The sequence below is a fragment of the Cheilinus undulatus genome, linkage group 18 (genome assembly GCF_018320785.1).
Source record: "Cheilinus undulatus linkage group 18, ASM1832078v1, whole genome shotgun sequence".
NCBI classification, from domain to species: domain Eukaryota; kingdom Metazoa; phylum Chordata; class Actinopteri; order Labriformes; family Labridae; genus Cheilinus; species Cheilinus undulatus.
The window spans coordinates 10786004-10811072 of NC_054882.1; the positions used below are offsets into that span (position 1 = coordinate 10786004).

At 38.6% G+C, this 25069-nt stretch overlaps 3 protein-coding genes across 5 annotated transcripts; 2 read left to right on the top strand and 1 right to left on the bottom strand.

The window, feature by feature from the left end:
- Positions 1-1132: 1132 nt before the first annotated feature.
- yipf6 (Yip1 domain family, member 6) lies at positions 1133-6407 on the bottom strand. The gene is made up of 2 exons (XM_041813426.1): positions 5852-6407; positions 1133-2029 (listed from the first exon to the last, which is right to left on the bottom strand). Exons 1-2 carry the CDS (start codon positions 6188-6190, stop codon positions 1682-1684), a joined length of 687 nt encoding a protein of 228 aa, XP_041669360.1. The 5' UTR covers positions 6191-6407; the 3' UTR covers positions 1133-1681.
- On the top strand, positions 5962-12033 carry snapc1b (small nuclear RNA activating complex, polypeptide 1b). Of its 3 annotated transcripts, none has more exons than XM_041813424.1 (10): positions 5962-6096; positions 7984-8140; positions 8243-8383; positions 9526-9636; positions 9725-9889; positions 10033-10086; positions 10906-10968; positions 11094-11232; positions 11413-11481; positions 11602-12033. In XM_041813424.1, exons 2-10 carry the CDS (start codon positions 7991-7993, stop codon positions 11640-11642), a joined length of 933 nt encoding a protein of 310 aa, XP_041669358.1. In that variant the 5' UTR covers positions 5962-6096; positions 7984-7990; the 3' UTR covers positions 11643-12033. The 3 variants fall into 3 exon arrangements, with proteins under 3 accessions (XP_041669358.1, XP_041669356.1, XP_041669357.1); XM_041813422.1 differs by lacking the exon at positions 5962-6096 and adding an exon at positions 7122-7404; XM_041813423.1 differs by lacking the exon at positions 5962-6096 and adding an exon at positions 7122-7404 and having other exon boundaries at positions 9725-9880.
- Positions 12034-14101: 2068 nt separating this feature from the next.
- tmx1 (thioredoxin-related transmembrane protein 1) lies at positions 14102-23634 on the top strand. Its single transcript, XM_041812630.1, has 8 exons — positions 14102-14346; positions 14719-14834; positions 16646-16691; positions 17178-17306; positions 17702-17747; positions 18905-19006; positions 19129-19195; positions 19359-23634. The coding sequence occupies exons 1-8, from the start codon at positions 14144-14146 to the stop codon at positions 19595-19597; spliced, it is 948 nt and encodes a 315-aa protein (XP_041668564.1). The 5' UTR covers positions 14102-14143; the 3' UTR covers positions 19598-23634.
- Positions 23635-25069: the final 1435 nt, after the last annotated feature.

Sequence of the window (25069 nt, forward strand, 5' to 3'; positions counted from 1 at the left end):
AAAATGTATGCATATAAAATTAAAGCTGAACATTTTAGCCTTTACAGTTAAAGTTGCAATCTACAAGATTAAAAAATAGGCTAAAGCAGGCAATTGGGTTATTTTCATGGGCAATACGCAAATCCCATTATTATTTTTTCCCTGAATATCCCATGTTTGCATGCTTTATCTTTACCTGATAGCTCCAAGAGTCTGTTTACTTCAGTTGATGAGAACTGTGATTAGAAAAGGCCCGAATCAAAGACAATAGTCTCTGTGCTCATCTCATGTCAGATCTGATTATTTTTTACAGATATGCATCTGTATTTTCAGTTATCAGCTTTTACTTACCGGAACTCTGAATAGCATGGCAGGGAAATTTCATACAAACACAAAAATGCTTTGTGATATCGCTGAGAATGATTAATTTTCCACTGATAAATTCAGCTCCTACAGCCTTTAATTTCTTGTGTATTTTCTCATAAAACACAGCACTCCCTGCTTTTGAGCACAGCTGGAAGAACGACATTTCTATTTCTGTTGCTTAAAGTAAACTATGACCTTTACTGTCATTTGCAAACTCTGTCCCTGCTCTCAAAGACAACTACTGACCTTGCTCTAAACCCCCTACATCACACTTCTAAAAGACAAAAGAAAATGAACAGAGACAAGTTAATTCTAATAAATATAAGAGATGCTGCCAGGAGAAGTGTGTTAAATTTTGACAGAGGCACACTATTATAAATATAATATTTATATTTATTGGAAGAAGGGATGCTGCATATAAATAAACAATACTACTATTAGACTAGACTATGCAAACATGTCGGACTATAGCTGAATCATTGCAAATGATGCTAAAAAAAAATCAAGAAAACATACAAGTGGCTCCCCCTTGTGCAAAATGTCTCATCTTTGCTGTGCAAAAATGAATCTACTCCTGTTAATCCTATCCCTTCATTTCTGAAATCCTGCTCTAAATGAGAGACATAAATTTAGAAAGACTGTCAAATCATGCTGTACTGGCTTGCTCTCATTCTTAAGATAATTCCTTGTACCTCTCTTCTCTAATTTTCTGTCATTTGAGAATGAAATCAATAAAACAATAAAGAAACACTCATAAGCTACAAAAAAAGACAGACTAGAGCTCAGCAACAGTTGGACAGGTTGCTTTTCTTATTCAAAATGCACAAAAAAATCAAAAGAATGTAGTATAGTAATTAGTGGGACATTTTAGCGCTCAAGAACAACCTTAGGAACAGTTTCAGGTTTTAAAACAACCAAAGGAGACTAGGAAGAGATATAATAATAATTACATCTCTGGTACTTCAGACATTCATAGAGCATTTCTATATACAAGCCTATAGACTTTATTTATACACAGCTTGTAAACATATCTGGGAGACAAACTGGAAAAACAGGAAGTTATTCGTCAGCTTTTTAACTCTCCATCTGCAGCCAACCATCCCAAAGACGTCTCTGACTCTGAAAAAGAGCCATTTCTTCACCTGAAAGAGTTATACAGGAATTATTTTGGAGTCCATTGAGTCTTAATATGATATCAGACACCGAGAAACACCCAGAGTCATTTCAGTAGTCATTCATCTTGGTTCAAAGGCAGATACTGGTGTTTGTTTGAGTTCTGTCACTTGAAAAAAAAAAAAAAACCCTCTTGTCTGTCAGTCCACATCCATTCCTTTTTCTACTGCGATGGCGAGAACGTCAGGATCATCCAGCTGATCACGAAGTAGAAAAGGAACACGGGGTACACCACCAGAGCCTTACGGTTAGGCGGCTGGCTGTCAGCAAGGAAGGCTGTCGAGGCGAAGGTGGACCAGCCGAAGGACGCCGTCACCACCACGAGCCGCACTGCGAAGCTGACGGTCCCCGAGCCCCCGACCAGGACGATCCTGCACACAACCATGGCCGCTGTTAGAGGCATGATGCAGTATCCGAGCACGCACAGGCTCTGGAAGAAGGAGATGGTGCCGCCAAGGAGCTTGGAGTTGAGCGTGATGATGATGGAGCCGAACCACACGATGACGAAAACCTGGGAAACAAAGAAATACTTTTTAAACAAGCTTGGTGAGGTTAATCATTTAATAAGAGCAAATATTAGCTACATAAATATTACCAGCCACTGCTATAACTTCATACAGGATTTATACACGGATACAAGACAGTGACAGAGAGTAGTGAGGATTAATCAGATGATCAACTGAATAAATAATTACAGCAGTTATTTACCTAAGAAAGATAAAAAACTTCTCTAGCTTCCTAATTATGGAAATTTGCTTCTTTTGATTATTTTAACACAAACTTTCGTTACAAAACAATTAATTTTAAGATCTATTCAAGCTACAGGTGGAGCCGATTCCCTGATGAAATTTGCAATTCAGATTTTGTCTGCGTAGATGCACCAATTGTGAAAATTAGTAGAGATGCACGATGTTATCGGTCAGATATCGGTATCGGCAGATATTAGCAAAAAAAACAAACATCAGTATCGGCAGATATCAAAGTTTTTGCATTTTTGCCAATATTTACATCTGATGTTTTGGCCGTGCATATCAGCATATATCAACTGTAATATCTGGCCAAATATACTAATAAATTAGTGGAGTTTTAGGCTGAACCAACAGACCTATGTAATTTGAGAGCTTTTTCTTTATTCACTCTCATTCTTTAAACTTTAAAGTGTTTTAAGAACAGAAATTTTTTTTCTTTTTTCATCCTCAAACCAAAAATTGTGTTTAAAGGACTGAATTTTTAGTTATGTCAAACATATTTAAATATCAGTATCGATAACGGTGGTTAAAATGAATCTATAAATATTGGCATAACGGCAAAAATCCAATGTCGTGCATACCTAAAAATTTGGGTTGACACTGATGTTTAGAAATATCAATTTAGCTGATACTGATACAGATGGGTTGATCACTTCCTGGACTTCCTTTAGGCAAACATTTTCTCTCACTTTTTCCCCATGAGAACAGATCACAGTTTGTCCAATTGGTCCTTTCTTCTGACATGTAAAAATCTCTTATTTTATTCAGCAGCTAGATATACCAGATGCAAGCAGAAAATTGACTGGGCACAATGGATAAGCATTGGTAACTGATACCTGTTCATGCCACATTATTTGGCTGATACCAATGTTGAGCTGATGCATCTGTGCATCCTCAATTAGTACTATACTCTAAAAAAACTACATCTATACCATTGAACAGCCGTACAGGAGAGGAATAAATGCATCAGGAAGCTGCAGTTACTGGCAGTGTAACACACAGCTTCCTGCTTATTTATCTCTGTCTTACACACTGCCTGTCCAAAGAAAAAGTCACACACTCTAATATTTTGTTGGACTGTCTTTAGCTTTGATTACGACACGCATTTGCTCTGGAATCGCTTCAATACACTTCTGCAATGCCACTCACATCATTTATTTCTGTCCATAGTTGCATTCATTTTTCACCAAGATCTTGTACTGATGATGGGAGAGTCGGACCGATGTGCAAAGTCTTCTCCAGCACATTCCAAAGAGTCTCAGTGGGGTTAAAGCATGGACTCTGTGGTGTGTGAAAATGATGTCTCATGCTCCCTGAACCACTTTTCAACAATTTGAGCCCAATGAATCCTGACATTGTTGTCTTGGAATATACCCGTGCCATCAGGGAAGAAAACATCCACTGATGGAATAACCTGGTCAGTCAGTATATTCAGGTAGTCAGCTGACCTCATTCATGCTGAACCAAGACCTGACCGACTGCAGCAACCCCAGATCTATGCACTGCCCCCACAGGCTTGTACAGTAGGCACTAGGCATGATGGGTGTATCACATGACAAAAACTAGACTAAAACAAACAAAAATAGATCTGTGATGACTAAAACTGACAAAAACTAAGTTTAGTTTTCGTCAAGATGACTAAAATGTAATGTAGTTTTCGTCGGACATTCAAAATCTGTGATATTTCTCTACTGTGGGTAAATCTGTCAAAAAACAATGCCGCTGCAGCTATTCTGCCTCTCAGCTGTAGAAAGCAGGGGCTCCAGGTCTGGCAGTGTAGAGAACACACTACCATGATTTGGGACCAGATTTAAGCAAGAAAATAAATGCTTGGACTAAAAGTAAAAACTAAATTGTGATGAATTTTTATGGACTAAAACTAGACTAAAATGTTTTGAGTTTTTGTCAACTAAAACTAGACTCAAACTAAAAGGGATAGAAATTACTAAAATGTGAACAAAACTAAATGCATTTCATTTAAAGACTGAAAATAAGACTAAAATTAAAAATAGCTGGCAAAATTAACACTGGTGCATCACTTCATCTGCCTCTCTTCTTACCCTGATGCGCTCATCACTCTGGGACAGGGTAAATCTGGACTCATCAGACTACATGACCTTCTTCCATTGCTCCAGAGTCCAATCTTTATGCTCCCTAGCAAACTGAAGCTTTTTTTACAATTTGCCTCACTGATAAGTGTTTTTTTAAGGCTACACAGCTGGAACAAAGCTGGAACCGTAGAGTTCCTTTCACATTGTGCATGTGGAAATGCTCTTACTTTCACTATCAAACATAGCTATGAGTTCTACTAGTGTTTTTATTTACTATATAACCTCACCAAATGTTTAAGTGATCGCTGCTCACGATCATTGAAGAATTTTTAAATAGTAATAGTAATAATTTTAAATGCATTAAATAGGATTAAATAACTTGCTGCATGCTGACATCCATGCAGTCATTGTCCCATGAGAGGCTCTTACCTATTTGCTTAGTTAATTCCAGGTAGTGACTTTTTTTGGATGGACAGTGTATATCCCCAGTGCAATTCATTTACTTAGTGGTGTTTGGTTGCACTTGGTTGCACTTCTTCGTGCACTACTACTGCTCACTTGCACATCTTCACATTGCACTATTCTCATTATGTCTGACTTTTAGGCTTTTTAACTGGGTCTTATCTCACCGCGGATGTTGCCTTTGTATACCTCATCTTTTTGCTCACTCCTGCTGCAAACTAGTCCCCCCCGTGGGAAAATAAAGAGAATCTGAATCTGTTTATTATGGTAACAACATGTTGACATTAAATTTGTGTCATTATCCATTGCTCATGATATAAAATGGACTTGGTAAATGTATTTGAGCTTGTATAGTGCGTTTCTAGTCGTCTGACTACCCAATGCGCTCTTTGATATACTTGCCAATACTGTGTTTGGATTATGGGGTGGGGAAAGGGATGGGGTAGGGTGGAGGGATGTATTTTTCTTTTTTATTATTTTGTTTGTGTGTAATGCACTTTGTGCTACATTGTCTTGTATAAAAAGTGCTATACATATAAAGACTGATTGATTGATTGATTAAGACAGTGTGAAGAAGTTTGCTTTCAATTTTTATTTGATTAAATAAGAAACATTGCAATATTAGGCGCATGGGACTTCTATTATTATGGTTGTATTAAGAACGGCTTCAATTTTAATTTAATCTTTTTAAAAGTTGCAAGATTAAAAGCTGATATGACAACCGTTGTACTCAGAGTCAGCTGACATCCAAATAGTTGTCATGATAGCTAAATCTTTGGCACAGCTGTTTTGATTCCTCAGCAACACAAGTGAAAGTCCTAGACTCCCAAAAAAGGTAACTATTTGTTTTTAGTTATCAAAACTGCAGACATAATCCTACTAATTGCCTTCATTTCATAAATACATTATCAATGACAACGTTTAACCTGCGTGCCAATGCAATTTAGACTATGTGCAGGAGTTCACCTGCCAGTAAACTGGTCTGATCAGGTGCTTTTGTTGCTATACGGACTTTCTGTAAAAACACTTTGTAATTTATGGTAAAGTACCACAAAACAATCAAATTAGTACCTCAGCGAACTGTGGTCCTCCCTGGTCGTCGCTGTCCGCTGCACCGCCCTGAAGCAGCAGAGCCAGCGTGACGCAGAGCAGCAGCGGGCCCCACAGATCCCAGTCCCGTAGCAGAGCCGAGCTCCTCTTCGGGTACAGGACGTGGATAAACTTGTTCCCCACCGCCCTCAAATCCCGTAGGATGGTCTCTTTCACCGGCTCGTCCAGCGTGGAGAACTCATCGTCCCGCCTGGACGAGCTAATAGGTACAGAGATGTCCCCCTCCACGGGGATGTCCTCCGAGATAGAGACGTCTGACAGCCCGGCGAACGGTCTGCTGGCCTCCTCCGCTGACGCCATTTTACTTCACTGCGACGAGTTTAATAAGAACCGCGTGTTATTCAGAGAATTTAGACGACACCAGCGGAGCCCATTTAACAAATAAAAAAATAATAAAGCAACTTGAGCAACAAGTGTCGCTGTAAAATCAGTGAACTCTGCTCCAGCTGACCCAGTCCGTCTTGCTAGTTAAGAAAGGTTGCTCCACGTCAGCTGCGGATTGTTTACTTCCGTATTGCGTCACAGTAATCCGGGTGGTACGTTTACGTACATTACGGAATAAACGGCTTCCTTGATATGTAAAAATGCAGTCGATTTTTATTATGATTTTATTATGATTATACCCGCAACTCCTCTGCAAAACAGATAAGTTATTGGAAACCCTTTAACCACTGATTTTACAAAGATACACAAGGGAGGATGTCAGTGAAAATTAACATTATACCAGGAGCTAATGCACTTAATTGTATTTCTCCACAGACAGATGGTTGGTTCATTCACTGAAAGGACACCCTGCTCACTGGAGGAGCTGCATGGAGGGTACTATATCACTTATTGTACATTCAAAAGGCAACCTAAAGATACTGTCATATATTGTCCACTATTCTGAGGGCACATAAGAGCACTTTGTATCATTTTGTCCATTCAAAGGGCACTCATGAGAGCTCTTTGCCAAATTTGTCAATCTGAAGGACACTTAGGAGGGCACTTGTCAAGTTTTGTCCATGTAGAGGGCACTTTTGTGGTGATCTTTTAAACACCAGGGCACCAAGGAGGGCAATCTGAGTCCACCAGTGGTTTACGCTTGTTCCACACATGTTAATCTGTATTAACACATATATCCTTAAAAATTCTGACTTGATGCTATCAATATGCGTGTGTGAAATTTTCTAGATGCCAGTGAAGGCATCACCACAGCTTGGTTAAACGTCGGGGACTGATGACGCACTAAACCGTTGACAGCCGTTAGTGCGTTGTGTGTACAAATTCTGGACTTTCTTGGGCTCAGATGTTTTTAGCTGCGCACATACAGTTTTCTTATCGAAAATGGTTGTGTGTAATCGTTTGTAACAAATAGTAAACCAGTGACTTTACTCGTGAGAGATGAATAGATTTAGAAAACTGGTGGAGAAAGACTGCGAGGAGCTACTGACACGGTTCAAGCACACAGGCTCTGTCCGTTTTGAGATTTTTTCCAGGTTATGGAAGGAAATGAAGTTCTCCCAGATTTTCTAGTAGGTTATCACTTGTAATATTGCTCCGGTTTTAACTTTATATCTCTTTTTGCTTTATACATTTCATCTACAATCTAAACACATGCATTTGGCATAAATTATATATTTTCTGCTTCTATATTACTTTTAAAATTATAATTATAGAGATAAATATTAAACGGACAAGCGCCAATAATTTATTCCTTTTGTGCAGTTTTAATTAAATTATTTCATTTTTTCAGTGTTTTTATTGTCTAACAAAATGGGCCAGTTTTTACGGAGGCTAGGAGATGAAATTTCTCGAAATTGCTTGTATGTTAAAGTCATTTTAGGCTAATCAGACCTTGTATTAAACTAAACTCCAATAAAGTGTGAAACTTACAAAATCCCAAATTTTATATTTCACGGCATGAATGTTTCGCAAAACCACACCTCACAGAAGAACTAATGGTATTATGATACAATGAATTTTTCTCAAATTGCCAGCTTAGCTCAGTCTAAAAGAGCGTTTGGTTTACATTGGAGCAATCAAGTTTCTCTGTGAATTCATGAGTGAAGAGTGTGCTTGAATTCTAACAGTGAAATGTTTTTATTTTACAGCGGTGCGATGGGGCATGAGAAGCGAGAGTTCAGCCGTCTGATTTTGGATATAGCCTACAGCTTCCTCCTGCCTCCATTCAGCTTCCAGATCAGAGTTGGAGGACTTTACCTGGTCTACAGCTTGTACCGATGTCAGACTGCCATTCCCCCAGAACTGGTCAGCAAGACTTCAAGCATTATGTTTAAAGGTCACACATTCACTGCACAGCCAAAGGCCTATATAAAGATTTATGAGGATTTTTTCTGTCGCTTGTTGCAGATCCGTCTGTCATTGAAGGACTGGGATGATGTGAAGAAGTTTGAGAAGGACTCGCTGGATGCTAAGCATCTTGATGTTGTTTACATCCTCCAACAGCTGAGGTTCCTCAAAGCCTTTCAGTTTACTGCCATGCACACTGTGGTGAGTTGCCTACTGCATGCAGACACAAACACTTTGATATTTACTTAAAGCTTAGGCTGTCAGCATTATTGCATTAATTCAAATTAATTAAGGGTCCATAATTATTGCATTCATTTGGATTACAACTGTATACTTTGCATGCTTTATTGAGCCCCTCAGCACACTTTGGTTAAGCCCACATCATCATCTACCTGCTGCCACAGTGATGTAAAATAAGTCCATCACTGCTCCTTAAATTTCTCATTTTACTAAAATAAACTCACAGACAGCTTAGTAGAAAAATCAGAAGACATCTGCACCTTGTGGTTTCAAACATTTCAATTTGTACGGTTCCTGTATTTCCTTTTCAATCTATGACAAGTTCCTTTTCATGGTTAAGTTCGTGTCATAATCCTTGATCTACCTGTCCAATAGTCCAATATGTTTTTTCAATACAAAAGCAGGTTTGTATTCCAACTGGGATTCAATAAACCAGTATAAAACAGTTTTAAAAATCCTAAAATCAGACAAAAACAATTTTGAATGCAAAATTGTAGATTTTCAAAATGTAACAAAAATGTGAGATAAATTGCAAATAACTACAGAAATTCAAAGATTAATTATGATTAAAAATTTCATAGTTGACAGCTCTATTTAAACCCTAAATGCCATTTGTTGTACTTTACTATATATTTTTTACCACTTGGATTCGGCGGGATCAGTTCAATTTGGTACAGCACGTGATACTTATGTAGCTGATGCTGTTTTTAATCATGTAGTTAACACTGCTGCCTACCAAGTAAGGGTACAGTTAGCTGTTGAAACACAAGCAAGATCAGGGTTTACCATACCAAACCATCAGACTAGATTGTATTGATCCAAACCTGACCATCTGGTGGAAACTCGCCATACCCGGTCCTTTAAGGAAGTTTTACATTTCCACTTTATAATCTAAAAAAATCCTCAGTGCTAAAGACTGGCAAAATCCCATTCTTCATGGTTGCTTTTCTTGTCAAACCGTGTCAGAACACTTCATGTTGACATGAAATGGCCAAACCTATTTCAGAAATTACGTAAGTTTTTATACATAATGTATTGCACTTGCAAACTGACATTTCTCCTCTCTTTTTGGGAATCTCTGCTGTCTCTTCTTCTCTAACCAGCTTACCTTCAGGAGAAAGCAAAATAGAAAGAGGGATAATTCCCAGTCATATGTAGAGTTTATGGAGCGACCATCTCACCCACAGGAACTCATCAACACTGAGCTGCTGGAGGTGAGCAGTGACTCCACTATTGTCTGACACATGAAATAAACAGTAGATTTTCCCATACTGTAAAACTGAGCTGTCTATTATTGTGCAGGAATTGTCCCACATCCATGGCCTCTATGAGAAGCTGAAGACGTCCTCCTCTTTGACTTCAAGAGACGGAGTCACATCACTTGATCTTATCAAAAAAGATCTGGCCCCTAAACTACAGTGCACTGTGGTGAATTTCTACAATTGGCAGCAAAGGCAGGTGAGACAGGTGATCAAATTTTTTCAGTGATCAAAGACTTTTTTCACCTTGTAATCTATGGAAATTAACTGTTTTTAATGCATATTTATTTTACCTTTAGGCGTTGTTGTTATTGTCTTATTGTTTAATGGAGATAATGTTCACTGTTTCAGGACAGGACTGATGAAGAGGAAGACAGCGGTGAGGGAACATCATCGAAACAGGAAGTGAGTTTTACTTTGCAAGGAAATCAAAATCAATTTAGAGATTCTTAGCTTGGGTATTTTGTACTTTCTCTCCACTAAACCAACTATCACTTCACTACACTGACAGCTTTAGTGACTCTGAGAATACATTTTTTGCATTAAAACATAGCAAATTTAATATATAATCTTTTCTTCCTAACTAATTCTCCTGTTGCATGCCATTTTGTGTCGTATTAGTGAAGCCACTGCTGTATCACATTGCAGAATGTAAAAGAAGGACACCACTGTGGTTTTAAATGAGTCATTTCACTGGAAAAAACAGAGGGATCAGTTGACAAGTCAAAAGTGACATCAAAAACTTTCCCTTTTTTCAATTCTCTTAGCTACTTTTAAATCTGCAACATTTATGGTAATGTTCATGTCATAACCTTCGATTTCCTGTAAGTTTCTTATTTAAAGAAGTCTGTAAACAAATATACAAAATTAAAGCATTACAAGCACAATTTCAGAATTTGAAGGAATTTCAAACATTCACCAAATAATGCAATTAATCTCAATTAACTTGAGAAATTCCAAGATCATTTGCAACCAAAAACACTCTTTGACATCCCTTAAGACAAGCATTCTGCAGATCTCATTATGTTCTTTGCATAGTTGTGATCCAATGCTTACCTTTGTGTGAATGTTTAATGCCATATTTCCTCCTTCAGCAGAGTTACAGTTTGAGTTTATTGCTTGTCGTAGGATTTCACCTTAGAATGAATTGCATGAAGTCCTAAGGCTCTGCTTTGAATAAATGCTGGAAGTCTGAGTGTGGCATGTCCTGTTTTGTGCCTTCAGAGCTCCGAAAGAGCTGAGCGTCTCGCCTCCATCAAATCAAAGGCGTATGGACAGGCTACAGAGGTTTGTGTTCATCTATTTTTCTTTACATGAAAAAAAATACCTGTGATTTTCTCAAAAAAATGTTATTTTGTTTACTTTTTTCTTTTTGAAATTCTAAAACATTCTTGTATATAAATGTTCATCAGGCCTCAAAGTCCAGGCGCCATCGTCAGGTGGAGGTGAATTTCACAAGTAATGAAGCTGGACCCTCTGACTCGTCAGACAACCCCAAAACACTAAAACCATCACTCAAAACCAGAATCTCTGAGAATATGCACATCTCAGGTAAAAACCTCCAATCGTCCGTTTTACTCATAGAACTGAAAGTAAAGAAACTGATTAGTACTGTTAAAGGTGGTGCAGATTAATTAGTCATCAGCCACATTGGGAGATAATACGTCATAACTGTTTGCTTTAATTCTTTTCTAAATCAAAATTCAACAATTCACATTTCTTTGCTGTCAGGTGACGTGTGGAATGAAACCACTCGGGTCAGCTGTCTCACAACACTGGATTCTGCTCCTGAAGGGAAAGGTAAAAAAATTATCTAAAAATATCCCTCAGTTACTGCATTAAGCTGTGCACAGTTTGTTTCATTGCAGTTTCAGTGGGTTTTTTTAAAATGTATTTTCATGATTATTTTCTTGTTTTTAGAAAAACCAAAAAAGAAGTATGTGAAATTTCAGCTGAAGTGAAGAAAACCCAAGAGTCAACCTGCTTAGGATGGGAGCTGCTATTCAGATGATTTTAAAGTTTGGAGGAAAATATAGATACTCTTGTCTGAATTACATTTCTATAATCTTTAATGCTTTTACATCATAAGGCATACAATTATCAGACATTTTTGTGAGTACATTTGTATAAGCATACTACATTTTATGTTTAAACTATGTTTGTGACTCTGGTTTTGCACATAAATGTAAGATATGAATCAAAGCTAGAGAAGGTACCAGTTTTCTACGCTCTTGTTTACAGTCAAGGAATTGTAGGTTGTATATATTACACATTTTGATAAAATTTAGAAGTGTGAATAACTCTAAACATTTTCTATAAGAAAGTTTCTCTTTTTATATAAAATGGTTTATACCCAAACAAATTTGTGCGTCTTTTACTTCCAAGCTATATTATTTATATTGAATATGTGTTATATTGACTAGCCAGTAGAGCTTCATGCGTACATCTGTTGATGAGCCTTATGGAGATTATATTTTCCTTTTTCAGCTGTTCTGGCACCTGCCCACAGTGAAGCCAAAACTACCAGAAACTGGTTTGCTGACCATAGTATTACTGTGCCTAATTAGCCAGTCAACTGGCCTGACCTGAACCCCACAGAGTAGGGGTGTCCAAACTTTTTCCACAGAGGGCTGCATATGAAAAACTATAAGGATGGTGAGGCCACTTCTATATGCCTCACCCTGAGCTTAGACATGCTTAATGATTGGGTATGCTTAAGTGGCTAGTTAATGGCTGAAAAGGCAAATAGCCAATCATTTAAGGATTTCAGGGAGGCCAGTCAGATTTCAGGAGGCCCTGTCAGCCCTGACTACTACTTGTTCTGCCTCTAAAACACCATCGGTACTGCTATTAGCCTTTGTAATCCTTCAGGGCACTGTAAATCAAATTATTATTATTTTGGTTACCAGTATGTTTTCCATTTAAAGCAGTGTCTTCATTTAATCACAAAAACTCAAATTTATAAATTCTTCTTGTCATAATGTTTGTTTACACAATTAACATGGTAGCACCACGTTGTGCTGAAACCAGAAGTACAATACAGTCAGGCACAAGCTCCATGTTCAAATGTGGGCCATATTTCAATTAGTGTTTAGAATTTGCTGTGGGCCAATCAAAAATGGACCGCGGGCACATTTGTTCCCCGAGCTATATTTTGGACACCCCTGCCACACAGAAATCTCTGGGGAATTAAGAAAAGGATGATGAGAGACGCCAGACTCGACTGAAGGCTGCTATCAGAGCAACCTGGGCTTCATAACAACCCAGCAGTGTCCCAGACTGATTGATGATTTTCATGATGTTTACATTTTGTAAGTTGTACCCATACAGGTACATCTCAAAAATTAGAATATCATGAAAAAGTACAATATTTTTTTGTCACTCATGTCAGGAAGTGAAACCAATATATTATATAGACTTATTACACATGGAGTGAAAAATTTCAAGTGTTTATTTCTTGAAATTTTGATGATTATGGCTTACAGATAAAGAAACCCCCAAATTCAGTGTCTCAGAAAATTAGAATATTACATGAGATTAATAAAAAATGATATTTTAAACAGAAATCTCGGGCTTCTGAAAAGTATGTTCATTTCTATGCACTCAATACTTGGTTGGGCCTCCTTTTGCATGAATTACTGCATCAATGCGGCACTGGGAATGCAATATTTGTAGCCCATGTCTAGGATTCATCTGTGCGTAGTGGCTCTTGATGCGCTGACTCCAGCCTCAGTCCACTCCTTGTGAAGCTCCCCCAAATTCTTGAATGGATTTTGCTTGACAATCCTCTCAAGGCTGCGGTTATCCCTTATGCTGGTGCACCTTTTCTGACCACACTTTTTCCTTCCACTCAACTTTCTGTGAATATACTTGGATACAGCACTCTGTGAACAACCAGCTTCTTTAGCAATGACCTTTTGAGGCTTACCCTCCTTGTGGAGGGTGTTGATGACTCTCATGGACATCTGTCAAGTGTGCAGTCTTCCCCATGGCTGTGTACCCTGCTGACCCAGACTGAGAGACCATTTAAAGGCTCAGGAAACCTTTGCAGGTGTTTTGAGTTCATTAGCTGATTGGGGTGTGGCACCATGACTTTCCAATATTGAACTTTTTCACAATATTCAAATTTTCTGAGACACTGAATGTGGGGTTTTCATTATCTGTAAGCCATAATCATCAACATTTCAAGAAATAAAGGCTTGAAATATTTCACTCTATGTGTGATGAGTCTATATAATATATGGGTTTCACTTTTTGAAATGAGTGACAAAAAATATTGAACTTTTTCATGATATTCTAATTTTTTGAGATGTACCCTAGATAGGCCTATTCAAATGCAGTAGGTGGCGGTAATGCAGCACATATGGCTGTAAACCGTTATAAAATTCCCCCCAGAAGAAGTTACGAGTGTGTCAGCGCGCTCACCGGAAGTGGGCTGCTGTCTCGAGCAGATCAGACAGTCATGGCGTGTTTGCTAACGAGCAGCAGTTCACGTCTAACTATGTTTTCTCCAGCACAACGGATAAAACATCGCTCGTGGATATGCTGTTTACTTCTGATAATATGTCTAACATCATCGCCAGCTTCGGCAAAGCGGGACGGCCTCAGAGAAGTGACGGACGGCAACTGGGAGGACATCCTGACAGGAGAATGGATGATTGAATTGTCAGTTCACTGCTAACGGCTAACTAGCCAGCTACTCTGTCATTTAGCTTACGGAGCGTCTCTATAATCTGTCTCTAGAAACTGTGAATATTTTCGTATTGCTAGTCTGTTATAACCGACAATTTCCTGTTATTTTGTACGACTATAATATTGTCTTCCCTTCAGCAAAACTTGTTGAAACGTCAAAGCTACCATCTTTCGCTAACAAGCTCACATAACAGAGCTGTATACCTGCCAGTTTGCCAAGTAACGGGCTAATTAAGCACACCAACAGCTACTCACGCCAAAAGTATATGTAAGCTGCTGTCAGTGACCATGAATGCGATGCACAGTTTATCCGAAGCCTTATTTGTGAAATTTAATATCCCACAGCTACGCACCCTGGTGTCCAGCATGCCAGCAGCTGCAGCCCGTGTGGAAGGAGTTCTCGGACTGGGGGGAGGACATGGGGGTCAACATAGCCAAGGTGGACGTGACAGAGCAGCCCGGTAGGCCTGAATGACCTTTTCCTTTCCTTGGCTCATGCAGACTTAAAGCTTTCGAGCCAGAGCAGTAAATCCATACTGTACTGAGTCGACAATACGTGTGCGACCTTTTATTGCAGTGTAACTGATAAGTGTAGTAAAACAAGTGACTAGTATTATAAGAATATCTTGTACTTTTTTTTCCCCAGTGAACGCTGTTGGTGAACATAAACAATACAATGGAACCCCCCAATTGTTTTGACATAAATACATTAAACAGTTAAGCTTAACATGACATAAGCATGACTGCTTCCCCCTCCTCTCTCCTCCACTGGCCTGCTTTGACCCTGGTAACATACTTCCATGCCAGTGCATACTTACATATGTTCAGTCTAATACAGTGGGTGGTGATACATGCGTATGGTTTGCAAAACACCAAGAAGAAGAAAGAAGAACCTCCTGCGTCAGCATTTGCTCATGCTCTCTGTTGACAATAGAGTCCATCCTGCAGGCTACCATGAATGGTTATATTGTTTTTACAACACAAACGACCCTGTCGCTCAGAGGATGCAGACAGGAGACCTCAAAATTGCTTTAAGGCAGACATCAAAATTTCTGCCATTATTTATATCTGATATTTTCCCTGTATATTCCAGCATATTCTAACTGTAAATTCTGTCCTTATGTACTAATGAATTGGTGGAGTTATAGGCTGAACCAACAGACCTATATCAGTAGAGCCCTTTTCTTCATCCTCATTCTTTAAACTTTAGAGTGATTTTAAGAACTGAAGTTTATTTTCTTGGTCATCCTCAAAACTTAAAGTCTGTCCACACGGACTGAAATTTCTTGTCCAAAAAGCATATTTAAATATCGGTATTGGGCTACAATGACTCTGTTAATATCGGCAAAAATCCAATATCGTGCATCCCTGACAAAATGTCCTTAGTTTCAGTCTTTGACAGCAGGAGACTTGCCAACATGTAAAACTAAGCCTGGGGAGTGTAAATTGGCCTGAATTGGTCTTTAAATAAAAAGGGAAAAGCAAGTAAAAAGAAGCCTGTTTGAATATGTTTTTTTTTTATGTATGATGTCTACTTTTCAGGCCATTTTGGGTCTTACCCCTGACAAGAATCCCATATTGCTGATAAAAACTAAACTAAGCAACGCATTCTGTGCAGATAAAAACTAAACTAAACCAACAGACAAACAAGTAAAAACAAAAAGTAAAAACTAAATAAAATCTAAAGTTACGAAAACCTATTATAACCTTGATCCATATTATCCCAAACAACCAGAAACTTAAAGAGGGATAATAATTTATGTAGCAGCATGTAAAGCTAAACCTTTTAGGTTTGGGAAATGAAAAAAGCTACTGTGCCAAAATTTTACAGTTGCCGATATCAAGATGAGCAGTTGAGGCATGGGAAGCCATTTTATGGGTGTGTGGAGGAAGTGAATTTGGGTACAGAGCTGCAGTATTGTTGATAAACCTTTCGGTTGAAATGTCACATTCAAGTCAAATTATCGGAGAAATCCTGACAGCCTGATCAGCCGTTGAGACATTGCTCGCTTTGTTTAAACATTGTTGACGTAAAGACTTTAACATCAGTAAGGCTTTTTTTGTAATATTCTAAAAGGACTTATTTTTATTTATAGTTCTGTGTGATACATTTCTTCCAATGTCATAGAACGTTTGAATAAACCAGTTGTCTTCTGTAGCTGTTATCAGACATTCAGCCCTCTCTGCCAAGTCTGAATTACTTTCAGTTTAGTCATGAGTCAAAAGATCTCCTTCCTGCACACTAACAGCATTTGTCTCCTCTGTCTGCAAGGTCTGAGTGGGCGATTCATCATTACTTCACTTCCTACTATTTACCAGTAAGTTCTCAGTTATTCAGTGGTTTTGTTGCTTCCTCTTTTGATGGCTGGTTTGGTGGTTTTCTCCATATTGAACAGAACTTATTTTAAAAAGTCTTCTGTACCCTTATGTTATCTCCTTTTGCTGAAAGACTTTTTTGGTCGCTTAAATTGAAGAACTTTGTGGCATACATAATCACGAATGGGAGGGGAACCCTCAGTTGATATCTGTAAACATTTTAAAACGGTTGTGTTTTTTAAGTAGAGGGGCATACACATTATATAAATATAGCACAGTATCTACAGATTGCCAATACACTGACACTTTCCCACCTTGGATGGCTACTGGCATTTTTATTTATTCATCTATTTAATTAAAATAGCAGTTTCAGCAGAAGCATTTCTAGACTGGATACCAGAACTTTGATTTAAATATGAAATTAGAAGTCAAGTTTAACAGCAGCTCTGCTCCTAAAATAGATGAAAATGTTTGTATTTATTCCCCAGCTGTAAGGACGGCGTCTTCAGGAAGTATCAAGGAGCTCGCACTAAAGATGACTTCCTCAGCTTTGTCGATGAGCAGAAATGGAAAGCGATTGAACCCGTCTCCTCCTGGCTCGGCCCATCTTCATTTCTGTGAGTTTGCACAAACATGAAGTGTGTTGCTAGAGGACTGGTGTTTCAATTTTATCTCTCAAATTATAAATATTATATATTATTTGAAAAAGAAGCCCTTATGGTGGTCATATGCTGCCTTTTTAAATAAAATTTCACCAATTTTCCTGCATGAAATCTTTTTTTTTTCTTTTTTAGCTTTGTCATTGTGTCTCAGAAAAAAAGAAGAAATCATCAGACACTGTGCTTCTTTCTTCTATTCTTAGTGTGTCTGCTGATGTAAAATAAGAACAGCCACCCCTCCCCTCCCCCTCATGTCCTCTGCTTATGTGTTTGTGTTCAGGCTTTGTTATGATGTTTCAGTTTGATAAATGATAAATGTCACAATACATGATGTTTTTCCCTCTTGTTTGCAGAATGAACTCCATGTCTGCTTTGTTTAAGCTCTCCATGTTCATACGGGTAAGTGAGGATTTCTTTCTTTTAGACCCAAATAAATTTATTTTTTCATATTGATTAAGAAAAACATGCTTTTTGGGGTAAAGTGGCATAGGAAAATTAGACTTACGTTTACGATGCAAAATAGATCCAGCCTTACTTGATACATGACTGACACAAAAGGTTGAACATAATGTATGTGACCTTTTATGTAGTGCAAACAGGTTTAGGCTCAGAGAGAGATCACTTTACAGTAAACATAGACTTGTTCCACAGAATATTTTTTTTTAAAGCAGAATACAACCCTGACCCATACTTTTACTTTTTTCAAATAATTAAGATTAGTGATGCACGACAAGTATTTTTTTGAACTGATATGGATAATTGATAATTTCCTACTCCCGATGGCTGATAATCGATAAGAAACTATCTTTATTTTTCACTTTGTTTTAAAATAGAAGTTTATTCAATGTATTTATGCACATCTGGGGGCAAGAAGGGGTTACTATGTAGTGAGCAAAGATATTTATAACAAATTCTAACTGATATCACTCATGTTTACGTCAATTGTTATTTTTTTGTTACCTACTGTTTCAGAATGTGTAGTCTCGTGAGAAAGAAAACAAACACCTTTATTATCGGGTGACTGTATCGGTTAATATTTTATTATCAGTATAATAAAAATATGTAAAATACACGCAATATCGGCCGATAATTTATCAGTACCAATAATTAACGTGCATCCCTAATTAAGATTATGCTTATGCTAGCATTAGTTTATTCTTATTTTTCTCTCATCAAATCCCATGTAACTGTCAAAAGTAGCAGGATACTCTCTGATTTTCTCTCCTTAGAAAGTTATTCCTGTTATTTTTATGGTGATTAAGGATGTTTTCTGACAGTTTGCAAAGCTAAAAAATACCCCAAAGTTGAGGATTCTGCTCGGGGTTCTGCTCAGCAGTCAAATGACGCAAGATCTGACAGAAAGTCGGCGTGACTCAACATTTGTGTCTGAAGCAGATGAAATTCACAGTCTACGCTTAGCTTTACATCGAAATGGATACTGAAGTTAACTTTATTTTGTATGACTTCTTTGATGAAGTGATCTGCTTGTATTATATTTTTGTATTGACTCTGGATGTCTAGCAGTAAATAAACAGTTTTTCCTCTTTTTTTCCTAGCGTTGTCATAACTACATGACAGAGCAGCTGGGGATCCCTGTGTGGGGTTCTTATGTTATCTTTGGCCTGGCTACTCTGTTCTCCGGCCTTGCTCTGGGACTGGTAAGCAGTTGTTTTTGTTTTTTTATTTTAAACAAAAAAATATTAGTGACTGTGGTGACGACTCTACCAGTTTAACCAGCTTAACCAGTGAAATAATGGTTTTGATTGTACTGTTTTTGCAGTTGCTGGTATTCATCGCGGATTTTGTCTTCCCATCAAGACGATTTTCCTCTCAGGAGTACTACCAAAGTGAGTTTTATTTGAGAAAACACTAAAAAGAGACAGTTTTACTTCAGTGTTTTGTGCATAATTAACTGATGGAAAGAAGAATCTGAAATAATCTCCACTAGGTTTTTTTGTAAATGGTTTATGCCAAGCCCCTGACTGTTTTCCTTGATGTTGTTTTCTGCAGAAAAACAGACGATGGACCAGGCCAGGTTGATCCAACGACAAGAGGACGAACACGAGGCAGATGGCGAGGAAGATGACGATGAAGAGGAAGAAGAAGATGAAGACAGCGATGTCTGGAGGAGGAGGAGAGGGTCACCAGAGGGCCGCCCAGAGCCAAAGGGGCAAGGATTCTCTGATGAGGCTCTGAGGAAGAGGGTGGTGGGAAACCGTGAGGAAGAGGACGAGGAGGAGGACACCTAGAGAGTTCTCTGCTCCTTCTGAGCAAAGCAGCGAGGAGTTGGCAAAGTCAGAGGAGATTTGGTCCTAAGCAGCAGTGTTTACAGCAGGGAGCCCCTTTAACTTCCCCCTCTATTCCCTCCTTTATTTCCTTCTTCTCCCTCTCTGGGCCCCTAGAAACACCTCGCCTCTTTTCTTCTCCTTCTCTTGTTTTCTAACGGGAGCGCTTTGGACTCTCACACCGCTCTCTCTTCGCCTGAGCAGAAGGCTCCACCTGGAAAATCAAAAACACTCCTGACACGTGTTTTCACTTGTGGAAACAAAAGGCCTCGTTGAGGTTTGGGTATGAAGAGCGGCAGAGATGGGTTTTGCAATGTTGTTTATGCTATGCATTGTTTTTTAAAGATTTGTGTGTTTATTATATGTTTATTATTCTGATTAATTGTACCAGGCTTGGGTTACTTTGTAAAACTTTACTATTCTGCTCATGTATACATACAGTTTTATTATCTTGCACCTATTTTACAAATGCTGACAGTATACTTTAACACAACAATAGTCATACACCATTCCATATTCAGTGTTTAATGGATGAGAGAGAAATGGCACAGATATTTTAGTTATAATCCTTCAGATGTCTATGCTGCAGTGGAAACAAACGGTTTGGGACAACGTCTATAAAACAGTTGCTAATTGGCTGCCTGGTTAGTCCAAGTCTTAACAGCACAAGTGAGCACTTGCAACAAAAGCAGCTGGGCTCTTTTGTTCCTTTCATCAGTGTCCTAACAGCGTGTGAGTGCTGCATGGTAAAGAATTCCACTGCTACATGCTGTTTGCACCCTGATGGCTTGGCTGTAAAATCCTTTTGGTGCTCATGTAGGCATAGACGAGGAACAGGAAGGGAGATTTCCGAGTGAGATTACTGAGTGTTGGGAGTGTCCCACAGGAAAATTTTTCTTTTTTTTCCTCTTTTCCCACTCAACAAGCTTGATGGCTTAATCTTAGATAGAGATAGAGGTGATTCAATGATATCCTTGATTGAAATATTGTGCTTTCACTTGTGTTGACATGAAGGAATGGCTTTATTCTGCTCACAGCTGTCAAAAGCCCATCACTAGAAAGCACCACTTTTCCATTTATCCACCGTCATGTTGGAGATTTATTTTTGGGCTTTTTATGCCTTTAGTGCTAAAGCTAGGACAGCAGATAGTCAGAAACGGGGATGAAAGACGTGGAAAGGACTTAAATCCAGGCCGCCTGCTCACATGGGGTGTGACCTAACTGCTTGGCTATCTACAGTTGCATTTCTCCACCTTCAAAATAAAAGCTCCAGGTGTCTTACAGTTCTGATGGGGAAAGTGAACTCGGAGTAGAGAAGTAAAATGAGCACAGAGATGGCAAGTGTCTGATGTTGCATGATGCAACATGACATCTAACACTTGCATGCTGCAAGGTGGGGGTTCTCAAACTTTTCAGTGTGTGACCCCCAGAATGAAGGTGCCAGAGATCTGGGACCCCACTGTACCTGAAGGTGGTTGAAGCATAGTTACTCAGCAGTACACATTCAAGACTACTCGTGTGCCGACTTTAAACATTACTTTTATTTCTGCATAAATTTCACCAATTGGCCATGGTTTTATTTTACATTTGATTAATTTTATGCATATATTTTTTAATAAAATGGGTAAAATATACAGTTTGAAATCATTTAAAATATTCTTTTTTGGAAAGCATCTGGAGACCCCCTCTCTTGTGGCCTTGTCCACATGGAGGTGGAAACAGCATATTTTTGTTTCATTTAAAAAAAATATTCATAAACATTTCATTGTTTACGGTGATGTCAACATAGGCATGTAACCATTCAAAATGACTGAAAACGCCGTAGTTTGTATGCCGGGCATGTAAGTGGCGCTGTAGTGCTGCCACAGAAATACGTATTATGGAAGATTATGGAGCAGGTGCACCCAAAACTTTTCTCTTACCCAAAACTCTCCTGGCTGCCCTTCTGGTTGCACTTTGCGCCGGATCTAAGAACATGTGGCGTATGCAGTTCTCCATGTCTATTTTTTGCTCACGGTGGTGGTAGAGGAGCAGAAAATTTTTCCTGTCAGCGCCATAATAAGCTCAGTAGCTTCTGCAGCCTGAACACAATCCTGTAATCTGCATTTGTTGTTGGGGTTAGTGCATGCGGGTTAAAGGGGCAAAGTGGGCTATGATGCAGTTGCTTCAGGAAAGATGTGCTTGGTTGTATACATGGTTGGCATAAACAGATTTGCTCACTCAGCTTTCAAAAACTACAGTTTTTGGGCTGCAAAAATGCCAGTTCTGTGTGGATGGAACGCTGATGCGATAAACTTTCTCCATGTGGATGGCCCCCTCAGTGTCTCGCAGCCCCCAAGTTGAGAACCATTGCTTTAAGGGCACATGGAAAGAAACTAGCAGAGAATCAGCTGTTTATCTGTTTGATTTCTTGCCAAGGTAATTTATAAAGTCTTAATAAACTAAAGGCAATGAGTAATTCAGGCCTTATTCATGCCCCAAATAGGGCATGGCAAATTTGGCTTGTTTGCACCTTTTTGTCATCCTGTCCAGAAATCTAAAATCATATCAGAAATCAGGTTAGCAACAGTTTTCGATAGCTTCTGAATAAACACCCACGGATGTTGTTTGGATGCTTTTAATATGAATCAGCAGCTGCAGGACACATGCAATCAATAAGTGTTTGGAAAGGGCGCAGCAAACACATTCTGATCTCATTAAATCAACTCAAATCTTGATTCATACGTGCATTTTTATTGCCTGTGAAGGAGTATTAAGAATCAGCCGAGTTCGTTCTCTGAGAGTTAAAAAGGTGGATGCAGGAGGGCACACATGGTTGCAGAAAGAGCAATGCTTGTCCTAGTATTTTTTGCATTAGATCTCAGGCGCTGGTTTCATATATTCTTTAATACTGCATCAAAAGTAGGTCTTGGTGACAGAAAAAAACGTATTTTGCTTCAGGGCAAGATTAGCAAACTGGAGTCTTCAAATAGCAGCCACTAAACAATGTTTGCTTCTTCCACTTCTCATGCAGTCTTTGAGGCTGAGGCAGCTTGCTCCAGAGCTGCACAGCAAACTACAACAATGAATTTATAACTATAAATGATATCAAATAAGTCAGTGACATCTCAAGGATTATAACTTCAACACTTGACACAGAGGTTACAGTCTTTGAATCTTTAGTATGTGTGAGGTGTATGTTGTTTCTGCACAGGTATGTTTGGGGCAGGAACCCCTCTTAAATAATCTGTGCTTGGCTCAGTAACCACACCAAAATGTCCACTCTAAACGCTTTTAATCGTAACAGAAACATACTGTAAACTGTGCTAAGAAGGGGCTTGTTTTTATTCACTCCAAATAAAAAGCCTGGTGAATGTTGTTCTGTAGATACTGTATGACCCAGTGTTGCAAAATCAACTGGTGGGAGTTATGTTTTATTTACTGTTTCTAATGTTTACGTGTGATACTCTCATTATTAAATGACTTAAAAAGGCCCACGTGTTGAGTTGTGGCATATCCGTCCTAATGCCGCTCTGCTTTGCAGAACTGTACCAGGACTTCAATGTGTAAAGGGAGGAATCGTTTGTTCTTTTGCAATCTTTATTTTTTTAAAATTCAAAATAATGAGTTGAAGTAGGACATCTGAGATTAATCTCTCTTTATAAGGCTGGTTAGGTAATTAGGTTTTTAATTTTAGTAACAAACAGGCATTTCACTGCACATATTTCAAACATTAATGCACAGCCTGTAACCACGCCAGTCTAGTAAAGGAACTGGACTGTTTGTGAGAGAAACGCTGATATTTTCAATACATCGTGCTGATTCTATTATTGGACTGGAGTGTACATTGATTTTTCTGTTATTATGCTACTCTATCCACATAAAAGTGCATTACTAATTTCATTAATGGTTGAACTGGTTGTGTTTTTTTTTACCTGACCACTCCTAAAGGCTTGTAGCATTCACTCTGAGCTTTATTGTTTGAACATTTCTTTGAATAAAGGTTGAACTCTGAAAACAGCTGAAGATTGGCCAGTTTTTTTTCCCCAAAAGCTTACTGACTCTTCTGATCCTTCACAGTGATGCACAAAAGTATTGAAATCCTATTTGTAAAAGGGAAAGCTACAGAAACATCCTATACAAACAGACCTTTAAAAATATTGAAAAAAAAAAAAACGCGACAAGGACAGTCAGTCCAAAATAAAGGTACTGTATACAGGCCAGTGTAGCAGAAGTGGATTAATGATTTATCATCTCATAAAAGTCGCACCAATGAGCTGAAATTAAAATCCAACTCAAGTGAAAGCATAACTGATAGTCACTTCAACAATGTCAATAGGAAAGATCAACAAAATTCAATCTGACAGTTATTCAATGATGATGGTGAAGTTTAGGGGATCCACTATTCCTGGGCAAAGGGACCCTATTAAGCATCTAGTGATAGGGGGACAGTAAGCAACAGAAAACCAGAAATACCACCTGGTGGTTAAAGGCTACATATTATGCAAAATAAACTTTTTCAGACTTATTTAACAAAAATATGTGCTATTCCCTCCCCCCTTTCTTTCTCTACCTTTCAGGAAATGTGTGCTGAAACAAGCTGTTCTCAGATTTTCCCCCCATAATGTCATGTGGGGAGTTAGCTGCGCCCCCAGGTTCGGTTGGCCCTCCCCAGTTGGAAGAAAGTCCCACCCTCCTCTCCTGATCTTCCTTTCAGCTGGCAGCTGAGAAGAGGATCAGAGCAACATCCATTAAGCTACAATCATTTCCTGAGAGGGGCGGAGTCAGACAGCTCAGTAACATTTAAAGCCACAGACGCAGGAACGGCTTGTTATGAGCAGAGCTGAAACAGAGGGGTTTTTAGACATGCAAAAATTCAATACTGGAGTATTTTTCTTTTTTTTTCAGAAACAAACATCACATAGATGTTATGGGGACCTCTGAGACCAATATAAACTTGACTCAAAAGGGTAAAATATGTGACCTTTAAATACCTCTGATGAAGTTGCCCCTTGCTCGACAGTGAACGTACAACGGTAGGACAAAAAGGGCTGGGGTGTTTTCTGTCATCCTAAAGTTATGAAACGGGCTGGCCATGAACTCTTTATCTTCGACCTCCTGAATCTAAGTTCATTCTTGAGTGAGACTGAACATAAATGAAAAGTTTGAAGGAAATCCCTCAAAAATTCTTGAGATTTTATGTTCACAAACATGAGCACCATTCCCTGGACCTTTGACCTCCAAAATCTAATGGTTGGAGTATCACTCATGAAAAGTTTAAAGAAAATCCCTCAAAGCTTGTAAAGATATCAAGATTACAAGAATGGCCTGGACAGCAAGGAAAGAACATGAGGCCCAGTGACCTTTAACCTATGACCTAAAATCTGATCAGTTTTTCCTGTTGTCAGAGTGGAGATGGTTGATCAAGTGTAAATTATTCCTTAAAATACTTTGGAA

Coding starts and splice junctions, on each gene's coding strand:
- yipf6 (XM_041813426.1), bottom strand. CDS start 6,190: ATGGCGTCAGCGGAGGAGGCCAGCAGACCGTTCGCCGGGCTGTCAGAC. Junction 2,030..5,851: donor GAGGACCACAGTTCGCTGAG/GTACTAATTTGA, acceptor TTTGTTTCCCAG/GTTTTCGTCATCGTGTGGTT.
- snapc1b (XM_041813422.1), top strand. CDS start 7,274: ATGAATAGATTTAGAAAACTGGTGGAGAAAGACTGCGAGGAGCTACTG. Junction 7,405..7,983: donor AAGTTCTCCCAGATTTTCTA/GTAGGTTATCAC, acceptor TTTATTTTACAG/CGGTGCGATGGGGCATGAGA. Junction 11,233..11,412: donor TGAGAATATGCACATCTCAG/GTAAAAACCTCC, acceptor CTTTGCTGTCAG/GTGACGTGTGGAATGAAACC.
- tmx1 (XM_041812630.1), top strand. CDS start 14,144: ATGGCGTGTTTGCTAACGAGCAGCAGTTCACGTCTAACTATGTTTTCT. Junction 17,307..17,701: donor CTCGGCCCATCTTCATTTCT/GTGAGTTTGCAC, acceptor TCTTGTTTGCAG/AATGAACTCCATGTCTGCTT. Junction 19,007..19,128: donor CCGGCCTTGCTCTGGGACTG/GTAAGCAGTTGT, acceptor CTGTTTTTGCAG/TTGCTGGTATTCATCGCGGA.